General features: G+C 51.3%; 1 protein-coding gene and 1 long non-coding RNA gene across 7 annotated transcripts in view; one reads left to right on the forward strand and one right to left on the reverse strand.

Annotated features, from left to right (window-relative positions):
- Positions 1-4,055: 4,055 nt before the first annotated feature.
- The window catches only part of SEMA6C (semaphorin 6C), a 38,645-nt gene continuing 15,222 nt past the window's right edge, over positions 4,056-27,478 (reverse strand). The window contains exons 1-19 of one of the 6 annotated variants that reach the window (XM_074265316.1): positions 17,875-18,156; positions 13,756-13,930; positions 12,997-13,111; positions 12,668-12,728; positions 12,513-12,569; positions 12,179-12,280; positions 11,809-11,899; positions 10,950-11,069; positions 10,685-10,773; positions 10,305-10,522; positions 9,937-10,068; positions 8,578-8,730; positions 7,977-8,150; positions 7,439-7,585; positions 6,625-6,702; positions 6,451-6,506; positions 6,239-6,283; positions 5,902-5,997; positions 4,056-5,572 (exon numbers count right to left, since the gene is read on the reverse strand). In XM_074265316.1, the coding sequence (XP_074121417.1) occupies positions 4,509-5,572; positions 5,902-5,997; positions 6,239-6,283; positions 6,451-6,506; positions 6,625-6,702; positions 7,439-7,585; positions 7,977-8,150; positions 8,578-8,730; positions 9,937-10,068; positions 10,305-10,522; positions 10,685-10,773; positions 10,950-11,069; positions 11,809-11,899; positions 12,179-12,280; positions 12,513-12,569; positions 12,668-12,728; positions 12,997-13,111; positions 13,756-13,876 (2,919 nt within the window). In that variant the 5' untranslated portion in view covers positions 13,877-13,930; positions 17,875-18,156 and the 3' untranslated portion in view covers positions 4,056-4,508. Of the gene's footprint in view, positions 5,573-5,892; positions 5,998-6,238; positions 6,284-6,450; positions 6,507-6,624; positions 6,703-7,438; positions 7,586-7,976; positions 8,151-8,577; positions 8,731-9,936; positions 10,069-10,304; positions 10,523-10,684; positions 10,774-10,949; positions 11,070-11,808; positions 11,900-12,178; positions 12,281-12,512; positions 12,570-12,667; positions 12,729-12,996; positions 13,112-13,755; positions 13,931-17,874; positions 18,157-27,478 lie in introns of those variants that run through there. The other 5 variants (XM_074265313.1, XM_074265315.1, XM_074265317.1 and 2 more) reach the window with 5 other exon arrangements.
- LOC141539965 (uncharacterized) lies at positions 18,509-24,217 on the forward strand. The gene is made up of 2 exons (XR_012481432.1): positions 18,509-19,821; positions 21,538-24,217. It is a non-coding gene; the product is annotated as an uncharacterized LOC141539965 (long non-coding RNA).

Here is a 27,478-nt window from a genome sequence, read left to right on the forward strand (position 1 = left end):
GGGCTACTGACATTGAGGTTGGAGTCTGGTCGGAATCCTAGGACCACACTGGGGAGAATTGGGCAAATGGAGAAATACTAGATGCCCAAACTTCCCTTTTCAAAGTTTTAGCCTGCTTGACTGGTTGCTTCCTAGCTGGTTCAAAAGATTGTCTTAGTGCCACAAACTCCCCCGGTTTTATGAAGAAAGGAGCTTGGTCACCTGGCCTTGGGTTAATTCAGGAAAAAATGCAAACGTGGGAAACTCGCAGATCTTATCTTATTGGTGGCATCAATCCCAGGAAAAATTAGGGCCGAGAGGCTGCAAGAACTGGTGGCTGTTAACCAAATGCAGGTCGGGGAACAGGGGTCTGGGTACTCCCGAGGCTACTAAAACTAAACAAAACTACCTGTTTATGGCATGGCTCGGTTTTGTTCCTTGTCTGAGTCCTAGGAGTTTCAAAGGGCCGGCTTCTGATCTTTGGAGGGCAGAAACGGAATGATGAGTTCCAAGATGGATGAGGAGGTGCCTGGGGGACATTAATCCGAGTTACCACAGTGTAGCTCAGCCCCTAAGGACTGAGCCTCCTTAGAGGGAGAGCAGCTTTTCCAAGCTGTGATTTCCACGTGGAACCTTCTGTGTTTAACTCCCCGGAGTTTGTCACAAGGTGATGGACTCTTCCCCCCCAGGGCCCTGCTTTCTTCGCCACCTTGGAAGGTGCCTCTGGGATTCCAGCTTCGAAATCCTTGCAAGAGGAATCTGCTTTTTGTCAGCTTCTGAACTTTCTGAAGGCCAGATCTAAATTGCAAATGGAAGACGGCCTATTAACATTGATTTCTAAATCAAGGTCAGGTTTACCCTTTTATTGTCATTTCTAATAGTTTATTTGAGATCAGGTGAATTTTTAAAGTATGTGTGAATTGCACCCTGACAGTTTTTAAATTAGAAAGCGATTATTCTTCACAATTAGCTACAAATAGGACCTTGATGAAATGAATTCACTGATGGCTGTTCATTGCAGAAGCCCCTTAAAGGATGATAAGCGGTTAAGTTTTATAAGGCTCTGAGATCCAAAATGAGTTTTCTGTTAGTCTTTCATCGGGCCATCGTTTACTTCAGCCTCATCTTACAGGTTAGGAGACTGAGGCCCAGAAGTGAAATGTCTTTCCCAAAGTCACACTAAATGTATCATGTATATCCTGTGTCCTTAGGATAAAAGACCCGCATTTAACTTGCAATGATCCCAGCTGATTTTTCCATGATTTTTTCATTTACATAGGAAGATGTGGATTCAAATCCTGAATCTGCCATCCTGAATGACCTTAGATCCATCCATTTAGTTCCCGGGCCTTGTTTTTTTAATCTGTAAAATCCCAATCTTTTCCAGCTCTAAATCTATGATTCTGTGACTCAGGTCAGGAGCTCCTTTTGGGATGGGGGAGGGGAGAAAATAAACTGTTGGGTTCTTGTTCTTCCCCTGCAGACAACCGAGAGAGGGCCCAGCCTTCTGGGCCTGGAATCGGGGATGACCTGAATTCAAATCCGGCCTCAGACATTTCCTAGTTGTGTGATCCTGGGCAAATCACTTAATGTCTATCATCCTCAGTTTTTAAATGGGAATACTAACTAACAGCACCTTTCTCCTGTGTTCTCAGGATCAAATGGACTATCTGCAAAATGCCCGTCCTTAATAAACGCTGATTTCTTTCCTTCCCCTTGGTCCCAGTAAGTGGTACTCTGGACCTTGTTTGAGAATGACCACCAGGGTTGAAGCCTCGGCTTGGAGATTTTGGTCTGTCCCAAGCTTTCCCCTTCCCTTCGAACTGGTCAGCTCTTCCCCCAAGGGCGTCTGGGTCACACTCACATTCTGTCAGCAAAGCTAGACCTAGTTGTTCGGGCTTCCTGAATCATTTACTTGATACGAGTTATTTCCTATACCTAGTAAGGACATTCTCTTCAATATTTATCAGTTCCTAAAATATGGGAGGCTCGGTTGGAAACCCTCCTAAATCAACCCACAGGCACTCATTAATCAGCGCCTGCCACGTGCCCAGCCCTGGGGACAGGAATAAAAAGGGCGAATCCCTCCTCTCAAGGAATTTGCCTTGGAAGGTCCTCCTTTCTCCCTCTTCTGGTCCTCTCTCTTCCTCCTCATTAATAAGCCCCGCTAATGGTGGGTGTTAGCCCCAGGCTCGGGCTGAGCACCCTTCACTCCATACTATCTCACTACTTTCATCAGCTCCCGAGAGTGCAATTACCATCTTTAGGCAGATGAATCTCAATCGGTAGAACAAAGCTCTAGTTTCTCCCGAGCCGCAGGCTTATCTCCCATTGCCTCTGGGACATCTCAGCCTGGGTCCTTACTAGGCCTCTCACTTCCACATTTTGTGATTTTGACTTTCATTAAGTCTCTCGGATCTCGGATGGCACCGGCCTAGTCAAGGACCCTCTCGGGCCTCCCTGCCTTTTTGCGTCTCCCCCCTCCCCTCAGGTCTTGGATTTGTGCGAAGCCTCCCGATCTCCCCCTCCTTGGGATGCCCCTGTCCGGGAGCAGACTTGGCCTTTCCTTGCGTCCAGCGTCTGGCACATAGCAAGCGCTTACTTATAAAATAAATATTTGTTGGCCGGCCGGCAGCCGCTTCTAACTAGAACGGAATCTTCCCTCCCGGTTTCTCCTTTTTGATTTCCATCCCTGCGAGGCATTTATCGCACTGAAGCTGAGCTTCATCCTCCTCCCCTCCTCCCCAAACACGGAGAAGAGATGCAAACAAATGCCCCTCTTTTAGTTCCGCGTGGTTTGCTGGTCCGCTTCTGGCCTGCACCGCGAGCCGCCGTAGTGCAGTGATTCTCCTCCCCGCACTTGGGTTGCAAAAGGGTGATCTTTCCTGTATCTCCAGAGTCACTCAGCACAGAGAAGATGCTTATAATAAACGTGTCAAACTGAACAGCTGGAATCAGGCAGCGGTGCAAAGGCGGGTAACTGACCGGGGGGGGGGGGGGGGGATGGGATGGGAGGAAGTGAAAGCCGTAAAGGAACTTCCTGCACTTAAAGGCCGAAGCCAGGCTGCCCCGGCGGCCGGCCGGCCGAATGGAGCTGCGCATTAGCAGCTGGAAGAGGCCTTCGAGGTCCCCCAGAAAACACGTACTCATCTTGCGGATGAAGGGAGGGAGCACGCCTAGGACACATTGCAACAGCAGGCAGGAATGGGGGCGGGGAGACCCAGATTTTAAGCTAGGACGACGCACAGCTGGACAGGGCTAAGGGGCGGTGGTGGGCGTTGAAAAAAGCCAAGCCTGGCCGTGCAGGGGCCAGAAAAGGGCCGGGGTCGTGAGCAGTGCCTGAAGGGCCGGGCTGAGCGGCGGGAGGGGGTGTATGTAGGTCGGCAGCTGCGAACTCCCTCCCCTCTGCGGCTGGCGCCAGAGACGCCTCCTCCGCCGCGCCTCGGAGCACAGACCCCCACGTGGAATCCCCGAGAGACGCGGAGGGAGTCGGCGCTTAAAGGTCTCAGCGAGAGGCGCGGCGTACGGTCCGTCTTTCCCATTGGCCCTTCCGGATAACGGACGGCGTAGCCAGCCAGTCCCGTCTCGAGAAAGGCCGGGCGGGGCCTGCCTGAATGCTATAACCGCGGGGCGGAGAGCCGCGCATGCGCGTGAGGAAGCCAGTTGGGGCTTTCTCCCGCGGGGCTGTGCGAGGCCGCGAGGCTGGGGGCTTAAGCCCACGCTCCTTCCCTCCCCTGCACATTTATGGGCCTGGACAGGCCTTCCCTTGACCCCTCCCCCGGTCAGCCCCAGTGGCGGGCTCTGCAGCCCCCAGACTGCGACCCCCCGGCTTCCTCTTCCCGAGCCTTGGCTCGTGCTCCTTCCCTACGTCTGCCAAAGCCCTGGATCCTTGGAAATTGCCTTCCGTATCCCCACCCACCTTTTCCTTAATTCCCTAATTGAGGAAACCGCTCCTGATTAACTCCCTGGGGACCTCAGCCTCTCCAGGCGCTTCCGAAAAGCCGAGACAGAGAAGCTAAGTAGCGGACCAACCCCACTTCGGCGCGATTCCGCCAGTAGTAAACAGGCTGCGGGTCTGGGGGCACGTGGTTGTATTGGGTGACGGAAGGCTCCTACACAGTAGGAGGTGCTGACGTCTCGGGCCGCCCCGAGAACCCTGTACACTATACATACGAACCCTACCCCAATCCCCCATCGTGGACGTCCCCAGCCTGGGGGTCCCAGACTCTGGAGGAGCTGGGGGGAGGGCTAAGGCAGCTTGGCTGGAGGAGTTACGGGTGGGAGCCCCAGCCAGCTCCCACTAAGTAGGGCTGGCTCACAGGGTGGGAGGGAGAGGCAGGGCCTCCCCCCGGGCACAACCCTGGAGTCGAGGGGCAGCGAGGAAAAAGACTACGATGAGAGTCAATAAATAAGCCCAAGATGGGCAATAAGGAGGGAAGAGGAGAGGTCCCGAGTCCGATGCCATTAGTGTGGGTTCCGTGTCCCTCCACGTCCGGCTGGCACACCCTCTCTCGACTGAGTAGTGACCCTCAATAGTTAAAATGGCCACCAGGGGGGGCTTGAGAGGGGGAGGTCACAAGCAGAGGAGCCTTTGGGGGCAGCTGCGGCTTCTCCACATCGACCCTCTTCAGGGCCCGTCCCCTGTATCCCTCAGGCCGGCCAAGGTACAGAGGGTACCTTCCGTGACCCCCAGAATATCTTGAGGTTCCCACTGAGGGGACGCGAGTCAGCAGGCCAGGAGGCACCCGGTGAGGGGAGGGAGAGATTCCCCGGGTACCTCCGATCCCAAGGCGGGGAGCAGGGGCAGAGAGTGGGGGGCGCGAGGGGCCTGCGCACTTGCCATCAGGGGGAATGTCCAGGCGGAGCGGAGGGGTACAGTCACGGGGGAGCGGGGAGGGGCCAGAAAAGAGAGTGTGGGCTGGCTCTGGTGCGGGGGCTCGGGAGTGCCCCCGGGCGGCCACGGGGAGAGGGGCACAGGGGCTGTTTGGGGGCAGGGGATCTGTCCCCTTCCTGGGAGGCTGGGGAGCATGGAGGTACCGGAGCAGCTCCTCTAAGGTGGTCACTTCCACCGGCTGACCGGGACAGCCGGGCGGGGGCGGCCTCACCAGCACCCTGGGGGCGGGGCCCGAGCCGCCTCGGGAGGGCGCCGAGCTGTCCGAGGCGTTGTTCCCGTTGTGGTTCCACTCCCAGGGCCCCGGGCCCGCCTGGAGCTTCTTGACTGGAAGCTCGGGGGTGGATTCGGGGGTGGGCAGGCAGGCGAGCTCGGGGGCCGGCATGGCCTCGCTGGGCGGGAGGAAGGTGGTGTAGAGCTGGGGCACGGCCGGGGAGTCCCCGTCCTTGGCGGGGGGTGCTGCGTCGGGACCCCCACCGTGCAGCCGGGCCAGACTTCGGAGGGAGAGGGGCCGCGGCAGGCCGGGGCTCTCGGCCTCCTTGTTTCCCCTGGGACTGCGGCGATAGGCCCGCCGGCAAGCGCAGGAGACCAGGAACCCAGACACGGAGGCCCCCAGCGCAAAGGCCGCGGCCACACTGGCCAGGAGCAGCGGCACCGGCACCGTGGCGGGAGCCGAGGCTGGGGGCGGGTCCCGGCGGACACCTGGGGGCACAGACACACGGTTGGAGGCGGAGCGGAAGAGAGGGAAAAGGCCGGTCCGGAGGAGCCACGTGCTCATCCCTCGTGCTGCAGCCTCGGGGCCCTCCCACACCCGGGCTCCGGCCAGCTCCTGCGCCCACAGCCACACAGAGCTGAGGCTCCCTGGTCCTGCCCCCCGCAGCCATGCTGAGGACACCTTCCGGACTCTGTCCATGCAGAGCGAGGAGGCAATCAACAGAACGGGATTAGTAGGAGCCAACCCCAGCCACTAAGCCGTTAAAGTCCTTGGGATGCAGCCCCCCCAACCCCGAGTCCCTCCATACCTGCCTTACCCTCTAGGTGAGCCCGAAGAGTGGAGGGCGGGGACCAGGGGTGGGCATCATTGGGGGGACTGGGGGCCTCAGGGGGAGGGCTGGGACCCAGAGGCTCTGGTGACAGAGACCAAGTCAGAGCCAGTGAGGTCCGGACTCTCAGTCACGTTCCCCAGAACAATTCAACCCCGGACTGCCCCCCCCCAGCAACCCTCCAAAACCGGGGTCTGGACCAGGCGGGAAGAGCTGCTGACCACTCCCTGGTCGCCACCCCCGCCCTCCCAACTGCAGTTCTGGGGAATAAGGAAGAAGTGTTAAGCAAGTTGAATATAAGTTTACGTGGGGCTGGAGAACTCACCGTAGGCAGAATCCCCTGGTCCGGAGTGACTCCCAGTGGCCCCATCTGTGAGGAGAGAGAAAGGCAGGGTGAGGGGGAAAGACCGAGCTGGGGAGCTTAGAGATTGCCCCCCGAGACTTGGGGAAGAGGTAGAAAAAGACAGAGGGGGAGGGTGCGGGGGCACAGCTGGGATACAGTCAGCCCTGTCAGGATCAGGCACAGCTCCCCCTTACCCTGGCAGTCTCCCTGATCCATGACCTCCTCGTCCCCATCCTGCTCCAGGCCAGTCCTGGGGAGGAAGAAGAGAAGTTCAGCTCTAAACTCAGGCCTGCTTCCACTCCTGCATTCAACTCCCCAAGTTCCCTTCACCACAGGTCCCCAGAAGAGGGGACCCACAAGACACTCACCAGCCGGGTCCCCTGACATCCACGCAGCCTTTGAAGCTTTCCCACCCACAGTAGGGGTCCTGAGAGTCGAGACAGCTTCTGGGGAGAAAATGAGTCCCAGGTTTGGGGAGTTAGCAGGGGCAGGGCGAGAATCCTTCCCCCAGTCCCCTTCTTGGCTGTCATAAGATTAGTAACAGTCACTAGCATTTGTAGAGTGCTTCAAAGCTGGCAGAATGATTTTGGGGCTCAGAATCCTGACTAAACAGACATTATTAACCTAATTCACAAGTGAGCAAAGTGAGGCCCATAGGGATGAGGTACCCCGTCCTGGTTACAGAGCCTGTCAATTCTGGAGGCAGGGTTTAAGTCCAAGTCCAGCATTCTGGCCTCTGCAGCAGAAGTGTTCCGCTCATCACCCAGCCAACAGAACTCCCAAATTTGGGCTTGCTCAGATTAAAATGCAAATGGAAAATGTTCAAGATGAATAAAATACAGATAATATTAAATTGTGGTTTTCCGTCAGCATGTGGCCCTCCAATCCCCTTCTACTTGAGTTCCACACCGCTGCTTGAGCTAAGTGAGGAACCCAGGTCCTTTCCTTTGATTCCTATCCCCCAAAGCTCCGTCTGATCCCTTTAAATGTACTATGCCCCATATTGCAAACTCTCCTCCAGCTTTGTGACCTGCCCGCCACAAATCCCACACTCCCAAAGTGGCCTCTTACTGCTCTCCACCTAAAATAGATTCTCTTGGTCTTCCGATCCATCCTCCCAGCTCCCACCCTGTTCCTCAGGCCCTTCCAGCTGCATCCATGTCACCATTCCCTGCTCCTCACCTCTGACAAGCCCCATGCCGGGTACACCGACTGAGGGGTACGTGGACCACACAGCCCGAGAAGGCTACGAAGAGCCTGTGGCCGTCGGGATCCAGCTCCAGCCCAAGAACCCGTCGGGCCAACTGTGCTGAGTGCTTCCCGCCACACCTGGGAGGGGGCAGGGGGGAGGCTTAGGAGCGGCTCCTCAGCCAAGAGCCAACAGTGGGAGACAGAATGGAGCCCGACAGATGCGTTATGCCCTCTGGATGGGGGCTCCCCCAGTGGAGAATCCTCCTCCTCCCCACCAGTGACTTGTAGTGAAACATCCTTTACTAGCTGCTTCTCAAATCACTGAGAGAACACTTCTCAGCTGGCCTGTAAGCCGCTAAGAGCTCTATTAAAAAGCAGCTTTTATCGTGACCAGGCTCTCCCTCAGACTGGAGACAGGCTCCAGGGTCCACATTCTTAGACCCAGAGCTTCCTTCTCCAGCTTCACTGATGTGTCCCTGCAGCTAAGCCCAAGGATTAAAAAACAGAACCTGGCTTCCAAAGACCTCACCGGGAAGAGCTGTAGGTGTCAATCTCCTCCAGCAAGACGGGCTCAGTGTTCCCATGCGCCCCTCCAGCGGGGAGCACCTTCAGGACCGTCCCATCCTCAGTCCCCAAGAAGAGGACAGTGGTGTTGCCATGGCGACCAGCCGCTCCATCCACAGCCACCTGGGTCAGCAGGGCTCTGTAAAGGTACCGCTCCCAAGTCAGGCAAGGGACTGGAGATGCCCCTGTTAAGGAGTCCGCCCTCCCCAGTGACTGCACCCAGAGATGCACTGAGGTCCACAGCAGGGAAAGTGTCTTGACCACCCAGCCAACATGTGGCAAATCCAAGACTAGAACCCATCTCCCGACTCAGGAACATTCCTTCCATTACAGGACATTAACTCCCTCTATCTCTGCAGCTCTTCTCCCCAAGCCGACTAGGGTTGGGAGCCCCTTTCCTCTCCTTTCCTGAGGGTGGGGTCAGCTCTCCATCTCTTGACTGCTTTCCGCTTGGGAGTCACATTTTCCAGGGCTAAGCCAGGGAGCCGCCCTCCTCACCTTGCCCTCCTCCCTCTCCCTAACCTCCCTCCCTCCCAAACCCTCCAAGTCTTCCCCGCCCTGGATACCTGCCAGTTCGGGTGAGAAGGGGCTGGTGGGTGGCGGGGGGCACAGCGGGATCCAGCAGAGGGTGAGCCTTGATGAAAGTCAGGACTTCGTCAGGGAGGTCCCGGGAAGAAGGAAACGAAGCCGCTCTCCCTAGTCCTGCACAGGACCCTGGCCTGAGGGACACATGGAGGGCAGTGCTCAGGGTCCAGTGTGATCCTGTGGCATTCCCTGGATCCTCTCTGGTCCCCTCACTGAGATCCTCTTACCCTCCCCACCACTGCTTCATCCTCAATCCCATCCCTGCAATTTGGGAGCCCTGGCGCTACTTACAGCCTCTCTTTGCTCCCAAATCAGGCTCCCCCTCGTGTCCCCTACCTATCCTTAGATTTGAGGGTCTCTCCCCAATCAGTGCTGTTATCCAACTGGCTGCTGTTTTCTAGGTGACCCCATGGACATCTCAAGCTTACAGAGATGAGTTAAACATATCCCCTGCACTCACACACACACACCTCAATCCTCCTCCCTTTCCTAGACTTCCCTCACTGTGCCAAGAGTTCCATCATCCTCCCAGTCAATCCCCTTCCGCTCTCTCCCCTCACCCCCCAAGCCCACCTTTCACATCCAGCTGCTGAAGACTGTCAATTCTGCCTCCACAGAATCTCATGCATCTGTCATGTTTCCTCCACTTACACCCCCCCCTTTCTGTTCAGGCCATCACCCCTCATCTGGGCCGCTGTACCCTGACTATTTCTTTTCTGCTACCGATCCTCTACCTAGCTGCCAAAATCATCTTCCTAAACCACGGGTCTGACCCTGATGACTTTTGTGCTCAAAAACATTCAATGGCTCCCTACTGCCTCTAGAACAAAGCACAAACCACTGGGCTTAGCACTTAAGCCCTTTCAGCACTTGGTTCTCCACCTTTACTTGAGAAAACTTCCCTTTGCAGGTGGCAGATTCCAGCCAAACAGGACTATTTCCTGCTCCCTGAACTTAGCTCCCAGTCTCCTGCCTCAGGGTTAATACAAACTCTCCTTCAAGGCTGGAATGCTTTTTTAATCTCAGTCTTTCAAAAGCCTTCTCTTCTTTCAAGAAAGCTCGAGGGACCTTCTTCCCAGCAACCTTTCCTATCATCTCTAGTCTTTCAGGCCACTGGTTCTCCCTCCAGATTCAAATTTTCCTAGGATTTTTATCTGGTATTTCTTGAGCTATTGTTTGTATTCATGTCCCATCCCTACCTCTTCCACCCCAATAGAACACAACCTTTTCCTTTTCTTTACCACCCTAGAGGGTAGGTAGAGAGCTTTCCGTATGATAGATACTTAAAAGTTTCATGAATTGAACACTGACCCATCCCCACAGAAGTTGCCCATAGGTACCTGGGGGAGGGGACCCTGTCCTCAGGCACAGGAGTCCAGGCTCCATCTGGGCTCCTCTGCTCCTTGAACTTGCCCTCAAATCCATGTTCAATGTCATCCAGGTAGAAGGCACAGACAGCAGAACCAGGGATGCTACAGGGGGCCGGGGAAGCATGGGACAGAACCGTATGAGCTGGGTCTGGAGAAAGCAAGGAATCCCCTTCCCAAGAAACAGAGGCCACCAGCTTGCTGGGCAGTGAAGCCTTCAAGGAGGGAAAGGCGACTGGGCCATAAGTCAGCTTGGGCTGCAGTGTCTGGGGGGGGACTGGCTGTGTGGGCTGGGTGGCTACTGGTCAGCTCTTTCACACCCACTTCATATGCTTCCCAACCTGTTGGTCTGTGTGGTGAAGACCCCAAACAGAGCAGGACGGCCGTGCAGAGGGACCGGCCCAGTCAGGGCCTGCAGCGCATCAAAGTAGAAGGTCGAGTCTCCAGGCACAGAGCAGTTGAGCCGAAGCTTCAGAAAAGATGTCCAGTGACGGTCCAGGGCCCGGGGGGAGCCGCCGACGTCACGCTTACACACCCGTGCTACCCGAGAGAACTGTACCTGGTGGGAGGAGGGCCAAGGGCATAAGTGCTGGGGGGCAGGATGGGAGGAGTGGGGGAAGTGGGGCAAGGGGATGGGGAGCTGGAGAGATGGCTTCGAGTGAGCCAGAGCAGGCTGGGGCCGCGCCCTCCTCCCCTCCATAAAGTCAGGTCCTCTGCTCACCCGTCCCAGCCGAGCGTCCTCCACAGAGACTTCTCGGAAAAAGAAGTAAACATGGTCTCTGTGCTCCACAGCATGGACAAAGTGCGGCTCTGGGGAAGGGAGTGACGAAATGGGGAGTGTCTAATAGGTCTCTTCCAACTCGCCCTCCACCCTGCATCTCCTGGTACCTGCAGCATCCCCACACCCCGAGGCATCCTTTAGGGGATTTCCTGCTCCTCCCCAGACCTCACCCCTTAAGACCTCCCCATCCCTGGTCCCCCCTGACCTCGAAGCCACTTGGAGTCGTACTTGGCGGAGCGGAGAGGGGGCTGGGGGCCAAAGCTTCGGTAAACAACAGCATCGCTGGCCTGGAAATCTGCAGCCGTGGCTGAGTAAAGGCTTCCCTCTGGGGGGGGGCATCCACGGTCACAGAGGGCAGGGGAGAAGGATGGAGATGGAAGATGGAGTCAGGGGAGGCCGTGGGAAGGAAGGGACTGGGTGGGGCCACCCCCGGCCCCCTCCTACCTCTCCGAGCTTCCTCCCTTTTCCTGACCCTGCAATCTAGTGCCACGGGCCTCTGCCCATCTCCCGACTCTGGGCCTTCTCCCTGCATCCTCATCTCCTGGCCTCCGTGGAGTCAGATCCCAGCTAAAATCCTCTCCCGCTGCCAGTCCTCCTGATGCTCCTGCCTTCCCACTCCCTACTCTCGCCAGTGGAGCGTGCGGACGTCTGGCTCAAACGCGGCTGTTTCTATGCGTCTCCTCCTTGGAGACAGAACTGCCTTTTCCCTCTCTGTGCCCCCAGTGCTTAGCACAGTGCACGGCACACAGTAGGCACTTAATAAATGCTTGTTTGATAAATTGTTTAATAAATGCTGTTTGATGAAGAGGAAGGAGAAGGTCTCATGGAAAGAGCAGCGGGTCTCAGAGCGGGAAGCATTGGAGCGACGTGTTTGGAGACGTTCGAGCCGCACATTCACACCCCGCTCTCTCCACCCCCGGACTTATCCTTCTGGGGAATTCTCTACTCATCCTCCCAATTCCCCAGGGTCCTGAATGATAAAGCAGGGGAGCCAGTGGGGGCTCGGAGGGGGCAGAAGGGGGTTTAGTTTCTCTTAATTCACTAACCATTCCGTTGCTTTTTACCTGCAAAGATGGCAACGGTGGACTGTGTGGCATCGAAGGGGCATCGAGCTTGCCCACTCAGCTCCTCACCCTCCTGTTGCAGGGAAGAGATCTGGCGGGGAGGAGGGGAGACGTCATCCTGGGGTCCTTGGGAACCTCAGGAAGTAAACTGAAACCGATGCATCTTCCTCCATCTTCTTGGTCCTACTTCTGCCTTCTTCATTTTGCCCCGTCTCTCCCCCCTTCCATGATCTCCTGGGCCTCCTCCATCCAGCACCCCAAGATCCAACCCGGTCCTGGGCCTTGCCCCTCCCCTTCTTTACTATCCATGAATACATTCCCTCCGTACCGCACCCCCCATGCCTGGAAGCCCGTCCCCCAACTCCCGTACCCCATAACTGCGGCACATGGGGCTGAATGAATTTGTCCCGCAGGCAAGGAGGGTCCGGGAGTCCCGGGGAACGAGGACACGGATGTAGTTGTAGCACTCGTCCTAGGGGCCCCAGGAGGTGGGGTCAGAGGTCAAAGGTCACTGGAGGTAAGAGGGGGGCCGGGCATTCTGGGATCCCCAAGGGCAAGAGAAGGGCTGGGGACGGGACATGGCTCCCTGTGGGTGGTTCCCCTGTGTTCTGGGAGAGGAAGGAGAAGACAGAGGGCTCGGGAGAAGAGGTCGTGGGGCACGGGGACACAGAGCCCGCCTCCCGGTCCCTCGTCCCATCCCTCACCCTCAGCTTCCCTCGCACGGCACAGTTCTCCACATCCTGACTCCTCCATGTCAGATACTGATGGGAAGAGGAGAGGTTTGTGAAGAAAGGGCCGTTCCAGGCCGGAGCCACCCCCCTGCTGCTGGACCCCAGACCGGCTGGCCCTCACCCCTCACCTTGTCTGGGACCAGCCCTTCCCAGTCCTGAGCTTGAAGATCAAAGGAGAAAACATGATCCCTGTGGGCGCAAGAAGGAGAGGGGTCAGAGGTTCACCGTCCAACCCCTGCTTTCCACCCCTCGCAGGCTGGCCAGGGTCACCCAGGTGACCTCCCAGACAAGCCCAGTCTTCCCTCGGGCGTGTCCTGCGTCTCTGCTCCCTCCGGTTTGTCACCATGCCGGGGCAGGACTTGGCTCCGGACCTCTGAGCGCGTGTCCGAGTCTGCTCGGTCTCTACCTGTGCTGCTGGGTGCCATGTCTGTCCATTCGTTCGCCGCGTGCCACTTACCGGGCAGCCACCAGCAGGGTCCGGTTCAGGATCAGGAACCGCTGAAAATCCAGGCCCAGCTCTCCTGCCACAGCATCGTCCTCTAGGCCCCGGAACCAGGAGAGGGGAGGCAGACCTGGCGGGGAAGGAGCAGGAGGGAGAACCGACATCTCACCCCGGAGAGAAGAGGGAGGAGCAGCTAACTCCCCCCCAAAGAGAGAAGCTGCTTGGTCCTGGACCTGCTCACCATCCACCGCGCCCCGACCCTGACCTCCCTCTGGCCCGCCGCCCCCCACTCTGCCCCCCCTTCTTCCCTCTGTCCCCGTCTAGAACAGCGTTTCCCCTCATCTCCTCGTGTCCAGGTCCTAACCTTCCTTCCAGAGCCAGGCCAAATCTCAGCTCCTCTCTTAGACCATCCAAGCCAAGGCCGCCCCCTCCGCCCCCTCTGCCCGGGACCCCCAGCCCTGTCTGTCTGGCCAAACCTTTAGTAATCAAGCGGCTCAGCTTTGTCTATTTGCGTGACACAGGTTTTTCTCATCTCCCAGCGGATGAAGCCCCTTAAGGGCTGGGGACGTGTCACCTTCATTCTATCCCCAGCATGTAGCCCAGTGTGCTCACTCAATAAATAATCAATCACTGATGGATTAATACATGGAGCTAATCCGGAGACCACCCCGGTCAGACGAGGAGAGAATCTGAACAGGGAGCTGGGATTCTGGGGGGGGGGCACCTGAGTCAGCCAAGGTGGAAAAGGGCTGCGCTGGCCGGGCTGCCACTCACCTTGGAGGTCAGAGGTTGCCAGAGGGAGGGGATCCTGGGGGAAGGTGGCCCCCGGGTGTGCAGTGGAGGACAGCAGCAAGAACAGGAGCGACAGAGGTGTGAGGGGAGGGCCCCGGGGCATCCTGGGCAGGCCGGCTCAGGCCTCAGGTGGCACTCTCTCACCCATAGGTCAAGCCTAAGAGAGAAGACAAAGATTGAGGGGAGGGGGCTGGGAGATTTAGAGCCAGGGGAGCGCACAGCAGGGCCGTTTGTTTTCTATATTTTGGGATATGGTCACAACTCCGCCCTTGGTCTATCCCCAGGGGACCCCAGAAGGGGAGGAGATCCTTCCCTACACCTGTCCCACCCATGCCTGTCACTGTCACTCAAGTTCTAAATGGCCTAACAGGCACAAACCGGCTACAGCAGGAAAAGACCGAGCCAAGTTTTGACCTCAGGTAAGGTCAGGACATGTCCCCTGTCCCTCCCCTCCCTGCTGGTCCTTCAGTTCCTCTCTCTGGGCCCCTTGACTTCTCTGGTGGATCCCTTCATCCCCACCCCGTCCACCAAACCTTCCCCGTTATATTAGATGCTGGGGGGGGGAGGGGTTGAATCCTCACATTATAAATAGTAGTTCCTGAAGACCATTTGAGGGAGAAGGAGCGCTCTGCTCTTCCCCTCCCCAGGCAGCGAGTGTGTGTGTGTGTGTGTGTGTGTGTGTGTGTGTGTGTGTGTGTGTGACCCTCTCTCATCCTGGTCTACAAAAGGTCACGGGGACATTCAGGTGTGGCTGCTCCCTCAGGGACTGACGGGGAGGCTGGGGGTCGCTGCCCTGACGCAGACACCGCTCCCCGGGACTGAAGGTTCAGAACAGGACAAGGACCATCTTAGCCAAAAATGCGTCTGCATTGAAGCCAAATTGGAGTCTATATTTAGTTCTGGCTGCAGCTGTCTCCCCAGACCCCCTCCTTCCCCCTCTGCTTGGCCCCCCTGACCCGGTATATTTGCCTTTGGGGGGGCAGCACCCCCCGTGGGGACACTAGGAGGAGAGTGGAAGGGGAGGAAGGGCTGGCCGGCCTCATCTTCTCCTTTCCCTCCAGATCAGGCCGCCTCTGAAATTAACATATAAATAATTCAGCCAGCAGCGAGCAGGAGTCAGGGGAGATGGATGGCTGAGGGGGGAGATGAGGTGAAGAGAAGATGGCCAGACGGGGCTCTGCACTGGGGGATGAGGGGGAGGGGAAACAGACGTAACTTCAGGCTTTTGCCAGAGACTGCTGCTCTGAAACCTGGGGGGGGGGGAATGGGAGGTACCCTCCCCAGAGGACAAGTATCCTTTTAGCAGAAGCAAACATGGACACCTTTACAATGATTCTTTCTCCTCCAGAGGAAAAGGTTGGGAGTTCTGTTGTTCCAAGATTCCAGCTCCCCTCTTGTGTGCCCCACCCCTCCAGCCAGCTCCCTTCCCAGAGTCAGGAACCCAGGTGTCCCCTCCCTCCCCCTGGAGAGAGTCCCCTCCCCCACATGACATCATCTGGGGGAGTCTAACGTCAGATAGGGACCCCAGAGGGCTCAAGGAGGGGAGGGGGCAGAGACATCTAATGATGACCCCCCTCCCTCGAGAGGAAGGCAGACAGCTAACGACGCCCCTCTTTTCAGGATGCTGCCGTTCCCTGGGGAGCTCTCCTGTTGTCCTTCCTTACTCTCACACCTTTCCTCCTCACCACTACGTTGCCCTTGACAACAAGTAGTATCACCCTGAAATGACTTTGGTCTGTGGGCAAGGAAGAGACCTTCCCTGCTTTCTGGGCCACAGGCCCTTCTTTCACCTCCCTACCAGAGACAGCCTTTTGCTTACCTGGAGCAGTGGCTCTTAGGAAGACAGAATAAGAGAGATGAGGGGTCAGCCCCATCCCCCATACTCCAAAGAGACAGGGGAGCTCCTCAAAGGGTAAAGGGCATTGTATGGAAGATGAAGATGTCAAGAGAAGGGAGCAGCAGGTGGGGGACCAAGGGCAGAGCGGCGTGGACTGCAGCTTGGCTTGAGAAGCACAGGGTTGCCAGGAGCTGGCCTCTTGGGGAGCCCTTCCTGCCTGGGAGGTACTGGGCAAAGAGAACACCTGAGGCTACTGGACCGGCCCAGAGGAGATAAAGAAGCAGCCAGGACAAGACCCAAAAAGGTGCCCAAGGGACAGGGAGACCCCTCCTCAACAGAACCCAGCAAATACTTAGCAAAAAAGGCCCAAGCTGGGAACCAAGACAATAGAGGCTTATTTGCATCTCATTTGCATGCTTTCATCTTGAAGCATTCAGCATCCCTCCACTCCCCACCATCAGGCCAATGGTGGTGCCTCCTAGTCTCCGACAAAGGCCTATTAGCTCCTGTCCTGTCCTCGAAGGGTGGGTGAAGGCCCCTAATCTCGGCTGCTTTCTGCCCAGCCAGCGAATGCCCGTCCTTCCCCAGTTCCCAGGGTTCATCTGGCTTGGCCTGGCTGGAAAACTGCCTCTGGTTGGGCTTTACCCTATACCTTCACTGTCACCTGCAGGGCCAGGGGAGCCCTCTGCAGCTTCTTCCAGGCATTAGCAGGAGTTCACCTCCTGCTGGGGCCTAAAGGGGTGCCTTAAAAAACCCTCTCTGCTGGCCTTGACGGCAGCCGCCCCCATTCTGACCCGTGGCCTCCGAGAGCCGAGGGGGCAATATTCGGGGGTATATATTGTATGGGGTGGGGGTGGGGAATAGTGAGCAAGGTGGGAACAGAGAAGAGGAGGAATCAGCATCCTGAGTCTCTCCACCAGCCAGATCTCACTGGGGCCAAGCTCGCCCGGGCTCACCTCCTGTGTTGAAGAGGAAGCTGGCCCCTCTTCTCGCCTCAGGCTCAAAGCCACCTCTGGGGAGTGGCTGGGGTCCCAGCCAAACAGTCTGGCAGGAGGGATGTGGGGGGGGGGCTCCCACCCTGGGACAATAGCAGGAAACCATCGGCCCTGTAGTCCAGCCCCCTGCCCCCTTCCTTTCAGAGAAGGGGGGCTTCACTGAGGAGGGGCTTAAGAAAACTATACCCTCTCTCAGACATTTCCCCCTCCCCTCGCTTCTCTGGTTCTAAATAAACAGTGACTCTACCATTCCCGTCATCCCCAGAGCAAGGATAATCCAGGTGTCTAGACCCCTGCATGAGGTGGGCACTGTGCCAACAGATGGAGAAACCTCCTAACTGACCCCCCTTCCCATCTCTGAAGCTCCAAACACAGAGGCCGGGGCCGGGGGTGAATGTCTGCTGCCTGGGACTCTGTCCCAGAGCCACGTTAGCGAGAGGAGGGGCTTGGGAGGGGGTGCCTGCGGGCAGGAGTTGACAGGGGCTGGGGGGAACCAGAGGATAGGCCGGCAGACACAGGGCTCTGGGAGAACGGAGGGAGACGGGCTGGAGGCAATCTGTGAGAAGGTTTGGGGGAGACGGAACTAAACCGCTAGGCAGCGAGGCCCACAACTGGAGGCTACCATTTCTGCCCCCTTCAGTGGCAACCTACAATAACGAAGTCCGGGGATGGCTCTGGGATTGGGGCTGGGGTCGCAACCCTTCCGGAGAAGGACTCGCACAAACCCCACTGAGACCCGATTATTCCGAGCTGGGGCCCGGGTCTCCTCTCCCTTAGGAAAGGTGGCTCAGCTAAAAGACATCAAGGTCCAGGAACGACTTCTCGCTCTCCTCCCCGCCCCCCACCGCCCGCCCTAGCCCATCCCCTCCAAATTTGGGTGCCCCGATTTCCGAAGGTTGGGGTGGCACCGGGCTTAGCCCATCGACTCAATTCCCTTTAGACATGGCACCCCATTCCCCCCATCGGATCTCGGAAATCATACCCCGCCCCCCAATCTGTGTACAGAAGATAACACCCCGAAAAGCCTCCCAGAAAGTTAGGGTCCAGGGGCTGCACCGGGGTTCCCTGGTGTCCCCGGGTCTTCGGCTTCCCCAGTCTCATCACACGCGCGCGCCCCACGATTCCCCGCACAGCCCGGAGCCTGCCCCCCGCGGCTGGCGGGGACCCCGCCTCGGCCGCTCCCCCAGCCCAGTGCCTGCTCCGCTGCCCTCCCTCCCTCCTACCCTCCATCCCCGGCCGCTGACCCCGAGCTTCCCCGCGATTACTTGCCCTGGAAGCCAGGTTTGCGGGGTGGAGGCGGCGGCCGCGGGCTCGGGAGTCCGAGACTCGGGGATCCCAGGGGTCCCGGCTTTTGGGGGAGCGGGAGCGGGGATCCGGGGGGACGGGAAGAAGGTCTCGAGTTGGGAGCAAGGGGCCGGCGGCCGGGAGCTGGGGGCTCCGGTCGGGCTCCCGGGTTTCGCGAGTCCAGGGTTCGAACCGCAGAGCCCCACTTCGGCCGCGGCTCCGCGGAGGAAAACAATGCGACCGCCCGGAGCTCTCGGCCCTGGCCTCCGCCGCCCCTCCCGCAGGCGGCCCCAGCCCCTCCTCTAGCCCCGCCCTCAGCTCCACGCCACCCAATCCCGACCTGGGAGAGCTGTCAAGAGACCGCCCCCTCCACAGCCCCATGTCCAATCGCAGGGTCCCGCGCTCCGAACACCTATCTCAGAAGAGCAGCTACGGGTGGGGGGGCCTGCCCGGGAGGGAGGGAGGGAGGGAGGGAGTCGGGGAGACGGAGAGAGAAAAAACAGAGACCTTCGGAAGGAGAGGGACCCAGAGACTGGGGAGACCGGCGCTTCTCGCAGGGTCGGGGAAAGGGTACCGGGGAGGGAGGAAGGGACGGTGGGGAGACGAGAGAAAGGCCGGAAAGCTGGGCCCCCGGGGCTCTCTTGCCCTCCTCAGCCACCTGGCTTTTGTGAAGGCAGACGGGGGCTGCCCCCGGCTCTTCGGCGGAAAACAGGGGCCTCGTGCCCCCCCGGGTCCCCGCCACATTCATCCCCTTGGGCCGGCGCTCCTCCTGCCCTGGCTCCGCATGCAGCCCCACGGCCTGACCCAGCCTTCCCCCAAAGACACCTCCCCATCCCCCAGCTGCGCTCCGAAGCCTGGACCAGGGTCTAGGATGCCGCGGCTTGGGGAGAAAGGACGGATGTCTGTGGACCATGAGCACGAGGACCCGATGCAGGGAGGAGCGGGGTGGGGTGAGGAGAGAAAAAGAAAAAGCTGGACAGGATGACGGGATGAAGCCAGCGGGCCACAGGGTGACGAGGGGGACATGGACGCGGGCTCCGAGCTCAGGCTCAGATGCGGAAAAGGCTTGGAAGCAAACCGGACCCATTCCCCGTCATCCCTCTCCTGGCATAGCCTGACCTGACACTTGTCCCAGCCTGTTCCCCAAGCCCCCAGCCCTTCGTCACCACAGACGCTGCATCTGAGAGGCACTGCCATCTCCCCTCAGACGCACCCAGTCATCTGTCCGGTGGCAACGCGGAACACTGCTCTCTCCATCCCCACTCCACCACACCCCCTACAAAGCCCCTTTGATTCCAGGAATGCTAGCAGGGAGAGGGAAGGCTCTCTCAGGCATCTTTGTTGCCGTCCCCACCTTGGCGATGCCTGCTTAAGATTCTTGCCTGTGTGGGTTTGGGATGAAAAACATTCTTGAAATTCTGGGGGCAGGGGGCAGCTGGGGGGGGCACTGGAATTTTTGACTTTTTTCTCTGAGCTTCCCCCTCACTTCCTAGTCTCTGGAGTGGAGGAGGATGGGCATAGCAGGGTCTGTTCTTCCAGGCAAGACATGGCTAAAGTGGCGTCAGAGTGGGTAGCAATAGGCTGATCAACAAAGACAGAGAGGCGCACACATTAGGAGGAAAAAATCCCCACAAAGAGAGAGCCGGAGTGAAAAATACAGGGTGGCTGAGAACCAGTTAGCGAGACAACCATGCTTTTGCCATGGGCTCTGGGTTCGTGGAACTGGGATACAGCATGTGAGGGACAATGGGGGAACCCCGACAAGAGAACCGCAAGGAGGAAGTGCAAAGAATGGACTTTTAGGACTTAGCTGTAGCCCGACTTCAATTTAACAGGTCCTCTTACTGAGAAATACCGGCTTTGCCTAAGGCTTTACGGTTTACAAAACATAAGTACTTTGGCTCATTTGATCATCAAAAACGACCTTAGAAGGTAAGTGTTTGAGGTATTATCTCCATTTCACTTTAATATCTGAGAGATATTAAACGACTTGCCTATAGTTACCCACCCAATAAATGTCAGAAGATTTAAAACCAAGTTTTTTCTCGCTCCACTGAAGGAGAAGAGAAGGGGGAAAGGGGGAGAAGGAAGTATTTATATGGTGCCTACTATGTGCCTGGCACAAATATGATCTTATTTAGCTCTCGTATATTCTCATTTTGCAGTTTAGGAAAGTGAGGCTAGAAGAGGTTAAGTGACTTAGCTAGGGTCACAGAGCTAAATAACTGACTTCATTTGAACTCAGGTCTTCTTAACTCCAGGCTTAGCAAGGAGTACTCATGTTCCCAAAATGATGATGTTGGGGATAATTTATTAAACCTATGGATGGAGTCCCCCACCTGATGAGTTGATCTTATTGAGAGTCATTAGAAACCATAAACTGAAGACTAAAACATGAAAATGTAAATAACAAAGAAGGTGATCAAATAAGATACTTTGCAAGTCTCACCTCCAGAATCATTATGCTGTTATTTCCCTTCAAGCCCTTTAACTTCCAGGTGTCACAGGGGAGCAAAGTCACTTCATAACTCATAGCTGGTAGAAGCTTAGAATACATTGCCTTTTGATGCTTAGAATCTTTCCCAAGACTTCATGAAGTCAGGCCGGAAAATGATTGAAACCTCTGAACTCAACTGTGCAGTCATTATTATAAATAATATTATTAGATCTGAATTATTTCCCTCCCAACTGCTCTCCCCTCTCCAACTCAGCATTGAAAAAGAAAAAAAACAAAGCCCATTAAAAACAGATATAGTCAAACAAAACAAACTCCCACATTGTCCATGTCCTAAACCTTAATCTGTACTCTGAATCTATCAGCTCTCTATTTGCAAGTGAATCAATTCTGGAATTGTGATTAGTTGTGTTGATCAGAGTTCCTAATTGTTTTGAAGTTATTCTTCTTTACAATATTGCCACTACATAAATTATTCTCCTGGTTCTCTCAATTCATTTTGGATCAAGTTTTCTCAGGTTTCTATGAAACCATGACCTTTATCATTTTTTATAACACATTCAAATATTATAACTTGTTCCCCAATTAATGATAGATATGCCCTCAGTTTCCAATTCTTTGCCATCACACAATGAGCTACTCTAGTTTTGTCTTCTATATTTGATCTCTTTCAGAGTATAGACATCAAAATAGTATTGCTGGGTGTAATGGTATACCTAGTTTAATAGCTTTTAGGACATTGTTCCAAAGTGCTTTCTAGAATGGCTTGACTACTAATTCAGTTTCACCAACAATGCATTCATGTACCTGTTTATTCACATTTGTCACTTTTATTTTTTGTCATTTTTGTCAATCTTATGGGCATGAAATAGAACCTCAAAATTGTTTTTAAATTTGCATTTCTCTGATTATTGATTTAGAGCAATTTTTAATATGTCTATCGATAACATGAATTTCTTCCTCTGAAAAATGTCCCTTAACCATTTATCAACTGGGAAATGGCTCTTATTCTTGTAAATTTGAATCCTTGTCCTATATATCTCAGAAATTCAACCTTTGTCAGAGAAACTTGCTGCAAAGATTTCCCCTTCCAATTCCTTCTCTTTTAATTTTAGTTGAATTGGTTTTGCTTGCAAGAAACTTATAATAATAATTTAATAACAATCATTTTCATTTCTCTCTCTTTCTGACAGCCACATCCTCTTCCAAGTCTGTACTGACTGCTACAATTCCCATGTCTAGTCTTGGCTCCTTTCCCAGAAAATCCCATATCCAGATTAATCTCCCGTCTATGGGCACCTGAAACCATACTAAAGAATGTTCATTAAGGGCAGAAACAATGTCTGTCTCTATGACACAACTATTAGCCTCAATTTACATATAGATTTGAGATCTGGGTTCAGTGAGAGGTTCAGTGACTTGCCCATAAAAGCATAGCTAGTTTTATCTAAGGCATGATTAGTTATCTACTAATGTGCTCAATACTGTCTAAGCAGAATAAATGATCCAAAAGAAGTATTGATTTCTTTATTCCAGAAACTGATGGTCTTTTGAGAGCTCAGACACATGAAAAAATTAGCAACAATTATAAAACAATGGAAAACAGTTTGATGTAAAAAGCTGACTAGGAGAATACAAATGAATTGATTCCTCCCTTCCTTCCCACCCTCATCCAGTTCAAACGATGAAATTTCAGAAGGTAAGCAGCAGCAAGGTGTGAAGGTGTTAAATAGAGTGTCTACACTCTATTATTACTCCTTTAAAGGATATGAACAAGTTCTTCAGGCCAGTTTGATGGAATTAAAGAATGGTTAGCTATTGGCTAGCCAAAGGATCTGGTCATATTTAAGTATCAAGATGCCCTCTACAGAATCAATTGAAGCAAGAGATAGTTCTAAGGAAGAAGAGAGCCAGCTTTCGAGGAAGAACTCTGTTCTTAAAAGGGATCCTTCTTTGCTTTTTCTCCTGGGCATTTACTACAAGGGCAGCAGGAGTTTTCTCTCCTCCCTTTCTCCCCAGTCACCTACAGCAACTTCAGTGGAGCTGTCTGCCCAGCAGGAGATACTGAACTGAACTCAGTCAATCAAGGCACAAGGCAGGAGTTTTGTGAGTCTTCAAACAGTGGGTCCTGGCTATCTGTGCCATGTCTTCCAGGGAAGCAACATAAGGACACCATAAGGACACCACAAGTAGAAAAATTTCACTGGGACCCTGTAGTGCTGGAGGTGTGAATTACTGCCTTCAGCATGTGTGTTCCCTATAGATGTGCCTCCTATGCCTTTCTACTAGTGAACACTATACATATTCTTCCTCCAAATTGCAATTTGTAATTATGGGAAAATGGGCCCTAGGTTTTTCTTGTTCTTAATAATGCTAATTAGTCAATAACTAATTCCCAAGCTTATTGGTAAAATTATGCTTTATTAATAAATTGTGGTCAAAAAACAAATAAGTCCCTAGTTCCATGTTAGTTAGTAAATGCCTTTATTTTGAGCTAATTATTCAATTAATTATTAAAAATAAATACATCACTGGGGGCCTGTGTGCTAGAATTTTTATTTAGCCCTACATAACTTGAACTTTTGGTAACTACTTATTTTGAAAATTAACCAGAAAGAATTTTAAGAAGTTCTCAGGGGAATACTATTCCCCCCTCTCTACTCTCCAATAAATGTATTTATCAATATCAATAATCCATTATAATCAAACTCTCACTTCTGGGCCAGAAAATACAATGGCAAATATTTGTTTGTCCAGACCTAACTATAATATAGATTTATCCAGTGTTCACCTTGGAATAGCAATAAAGGATTTTTAACTATTGGGAGGTCTTCACAGGTTCACAAGTCTGTAGCCAGAAAGGATTTTATGAACCATCTATTCCATTCCCTTTGTTTTAAAGATCAGAAAAAGGAGGTCCCGCAAGGTTAAGTGACTTGCCCATGATTCCTGGGCCTGATTGGTTGTGGTTTCCTTGCTGAAGCTTCTTGGTCATCTAGGGACATAAAAGTTCCAGTCACAAAGTGTCTAGGCCTCTCAGACTTGTTGAATCCCTAAGACCATATGAGTTATGAAAACCTAATGACTAGAAAGAAGGAAGGAAAGAAGAGAGAAAGAAAGAAAAAAGATAGAGGTAACAGAATTTCAGGTACTCAAAGAAGAGAATACTAAATAAAAACATTCATTGTTCATTCATTTCCAACTTGCTAAGCTTGGTGATGTAGTAGTTAGAGCACCAGACCTGGATTCAGGAAGATCTGAGTACAAAACCCACCTCAAACACTTATTAACTGAGACCCTGGGCAAGTCACTTAACCTGGCTTTTCTCATCTGTCAAAAGAGCTGGAGAAGGAAATGGCCAAATCACTCCATTATCTTTGTCAAGAAAACTCCAAACGGGGTCGGAGTTGGACAAGACTGAAATGAATAAATGACAACAAAAAAGCTTAAGGATTTTATTTAAGATTTTAATCCTTTTACATTTATTTATGTTTTTGTTCAGTTATAAAGTTATAATGCAGTTATTTTCAAGAAATGCACAGAAGATAGAATTCAGTGAGCCAGCATTCTAAAAGTGCTTTATTATAAGCCAAGTACTGCGCTAAGTGCTAAGACGACAAGGACAAGTAATGGCAACAGAATACAAAAGAAGCCTGATCCTCTAAGAGTATTGTCAAGAAATAGAAACCTCAAAAGTTGAATGCTAAGGATGACAAAGCTATAATGAGTTCAAGAGGAAGCTCAAAGAATGAATGGATTTATCATTCAGAGTAGATGGGACAATGATAAAAGGTAATAAGATAGAGAGAAAACACAACTACTCGGTTATTTTGCATCTACTTTCTCTACATTAAAAAAAAAAAAAAAGAGGGGGGTTAGCAGGAAGCTGAAACCCAAAATTAATGAGAAACTTTAAGAGAATGAATTCAAATCACTAGGCCAAAGTAAACTATATAGTAGGGTACTAGAAGAATTGGGGGATCTAATTGCTGAGCCAATGTCAGTGATCATTTAAAACTTGTATAACATAGAAATGCTTCAGGACTGAAGAAGCACAAATACTTTGATTTTTGATGAGGACAAATCTATAAAAACTGAGAAGCATGTCTTAAATTCATGATGAAATTTTAGCATATAATTCCTCTTTTGGAAATTTAGAAAGGGAAACATTGATTAGTAGGAGCTAGGATAGCTTCATCAATAAGAAGGCAAGCCAATCTAACTTTATTTCCTTTCTTGAGAGATTCTCTAGTTTGGTAGATCAGGAAAATCTTGTAGGAAAAAAATAACCTAAGTATCAGCAAATATGGGGCAAAATTTCTCAAGCTGTTCTTCAAGACAAGATGGAGAGAGGTGCGTTAGATAATAGTCTAGTTATATGAATGACAAACCCCCCAAAGTAGTGATTAGTGGGTCAGTATCAACTTAAATGGAGCTCTCTAGTCAAGTGTCCAGTGATTTCTATTTAACCCTGTGTTGTTTAACATTTTTTGTCAACGATTTAGATGGAAGTATCAGTGACATATATAAGAAATCTGCAAATGACACAAACCTGGAAGCATCAGTTAACATGTTAGACAGTTAACATGTTAGAGTCAGGATTCGAAAAGATCTTGCCAGGCTGAAATGAAAAATGAAATTTTATTTCCTTTCAATGGACCTGTGATATCAACATGTATGTAACCTATATTCATGCCTTCTAATCTCATTGAACAGTTTTCTATGTTTTCCCACGAATCATCTATAAGATATCCAAACAGGATATGAGAGCCCTCCTAACATTACATAAGCACTAATGAAACATATATATTATTACTAATTTTTTTTAAAAGGCTATCAAAAATATTAGCAACCACTATGCCTACTTCAATTCTACAAAATCTTATGAAAATTAAGGGCTTTCTTGAGGAAGGTTTGAGAAAGGGAAAGGAAAGCTTTCATCAGTGTAATTCTATAATGGATCTCGGTCACATAAATGACTAAAAGGTAGAGGAAGTTGAAGATCCTACAGTCCTTATTGTTTATAGACTATAAAAAGAGTTGATTCAACAGAGTGAAATACCACCTTAAAAGGTCTCTTCCAAGGTATCTCCCATTCATGTGTTAAAATATTAAGAATCCCTTGAAATATACTGCAACAGAGATAATTTTGTTCAACTCCAGAGATAATTTTGTTTAACTCTTCATTTGTCAGCATCAAGCAAAGCATAAAACCAAGGAGTCATATGCTCACCCAAGGTATGAGTCATTGTTATGGAATCAAATGGTAAGGTTTCCATTAGATAATGAAGTTCTCTAAATGTTCCTAAATGAAACCCAAAATCACTCCTGAGAGATTGGCCTGTTGAAGAAGAAAAAACAAAGTGCATGATAAATGCCTATTATCCAGAATATGATTGGACATCTGTTCCACTGGTGTTTGTGTGTGTTTGTATACAGTTATATGCAAGAAAGAAACACTTTTTTCTGTTTGTATGTGTATATTATGTATACATACTTACACACAGTTATACATACATAAATATATGTATATATATAATGGATAGACAATGAAAATGATTAATATATTGTACCTATAACTGCATTTGGTAAATTGAATAATGCTTTTAATGATCCCAAGCTTCCCAGAAACAAAATACTCCCCATATTTTTCTAATTGGACTTGGACTTTATGCTGGGCATTCTCCATCACAAAAGCAAACAATGGTAAGTGTGTGTATATATATATATATATATATATATATATATAATATATTATATTATATATATATATTATATATTATATTATATATAATATATATTATATATTTATATGTATATTTATAATATTTATATATAATATTTATTTATATATATAAATATATATATATTATATATAATATATATATATTATATATATATATATATTTATGCCTAAGGCAATTAAGGTTAAATGACTTGCCCAGGATCACACACCCGGGTCAAATTTGAATTCAGGTCCTCCTGACTTCAGGGCTGTTGCTCTACCTGCCCCAATGGTAAGCATATATTGCCCTATTTTATTCCTTGATGATGATAATTTTAGAGTCAAAGTTATTTCTGTTTATTAATCTTCTAGGGATTCGAAGATTTTAGCATAAGAGCAGAAAACACCTGGTTGGAGAACATTTTGCTGTACTGAATCAGATTCTTTTTTTTTTTTTTTTTTTAATCATGGACAATTTATCCACACAAGCATAATGGCATCTTCTATTTTCTGAACTGTTCAGTCAATAGTGTTACCATAAAGATGTGGTCTGTAGAATATGATTTCTGAAAGCCTTCCTGTTCATTTTTCAAATTTTCATCAGAGACCTTTGATTGTTCAATTCTCAAACTGATTATTCTCAAAAAGATTTTGTAGAGATAATAAAATAGGCATATTGATCAGCTGTTAGTGGTATTTTTCAATTGCTTTTTGAGGAATAAAAGCATCTATAATTTTTTCCCCTAAATTTCTGGCATCCTCTCCTATTTCAGACATCTTGAAAAATCCTGAATAATACCCTTAAAACTATGTTGCCTATAGCATGGACCTTCTTTTAAAATATATATATATTGTTTTTAATTAAAGCTTTCTATTTCCAAAACATATGCATGGATAATTTTTCAACATGGACTCTTGTATTTCTCCCCCTTCCTCCCACCCCTTCCCCAGATGGCAAGTAATCCAATATATGTTGAACATGTTAAAATATATATGTTAAATCCAATATATATATATATATATATATATATATATATATATATATATATATATATATATATATATATACATATATATAATATGTTAAATCATATATATATATATATACAATTATCTTGCTGCACAAGAAAAATCAGATTAAAAAGGTAAAAAAAAAAAAAAGAGAGAGAAAAAACAAAATGCAAGCTAACAACAAAAAAAAGAGTGAAAGTGTGATCCACACTCAGTTCCCTCAGTTCTCTCTCTGGGTGCAGATGGCTCTCTTCATCACAATACCATTGGAACTGGCCTCGATCACCTCCTTGTTGAAAAGAGCACGTCCCTTTTCCTCCTTTATGATCTCTTTGGGATATAAGTCCAGTAGAAACACTGCTTGGTCTATGCACAGTTTGATAATGCTTTGGGCATGG

Source organism: Sminthopsis crassicaudata, chromosome 4 (genome assembly GCF_048593235.1).
Source record: "Sminthopsis crassicaudata isolate SCR6 chromosome 4, ASM4859323v1, whole genome shotgun sequence".
Classification (NCBI taxonomy): Eukaryota; Metazoa; Chordata; class Mammalia; order Dasyuromorphia; family Dasyuridae; genus Sminthopsis; species Sminthopsis crassicaudata.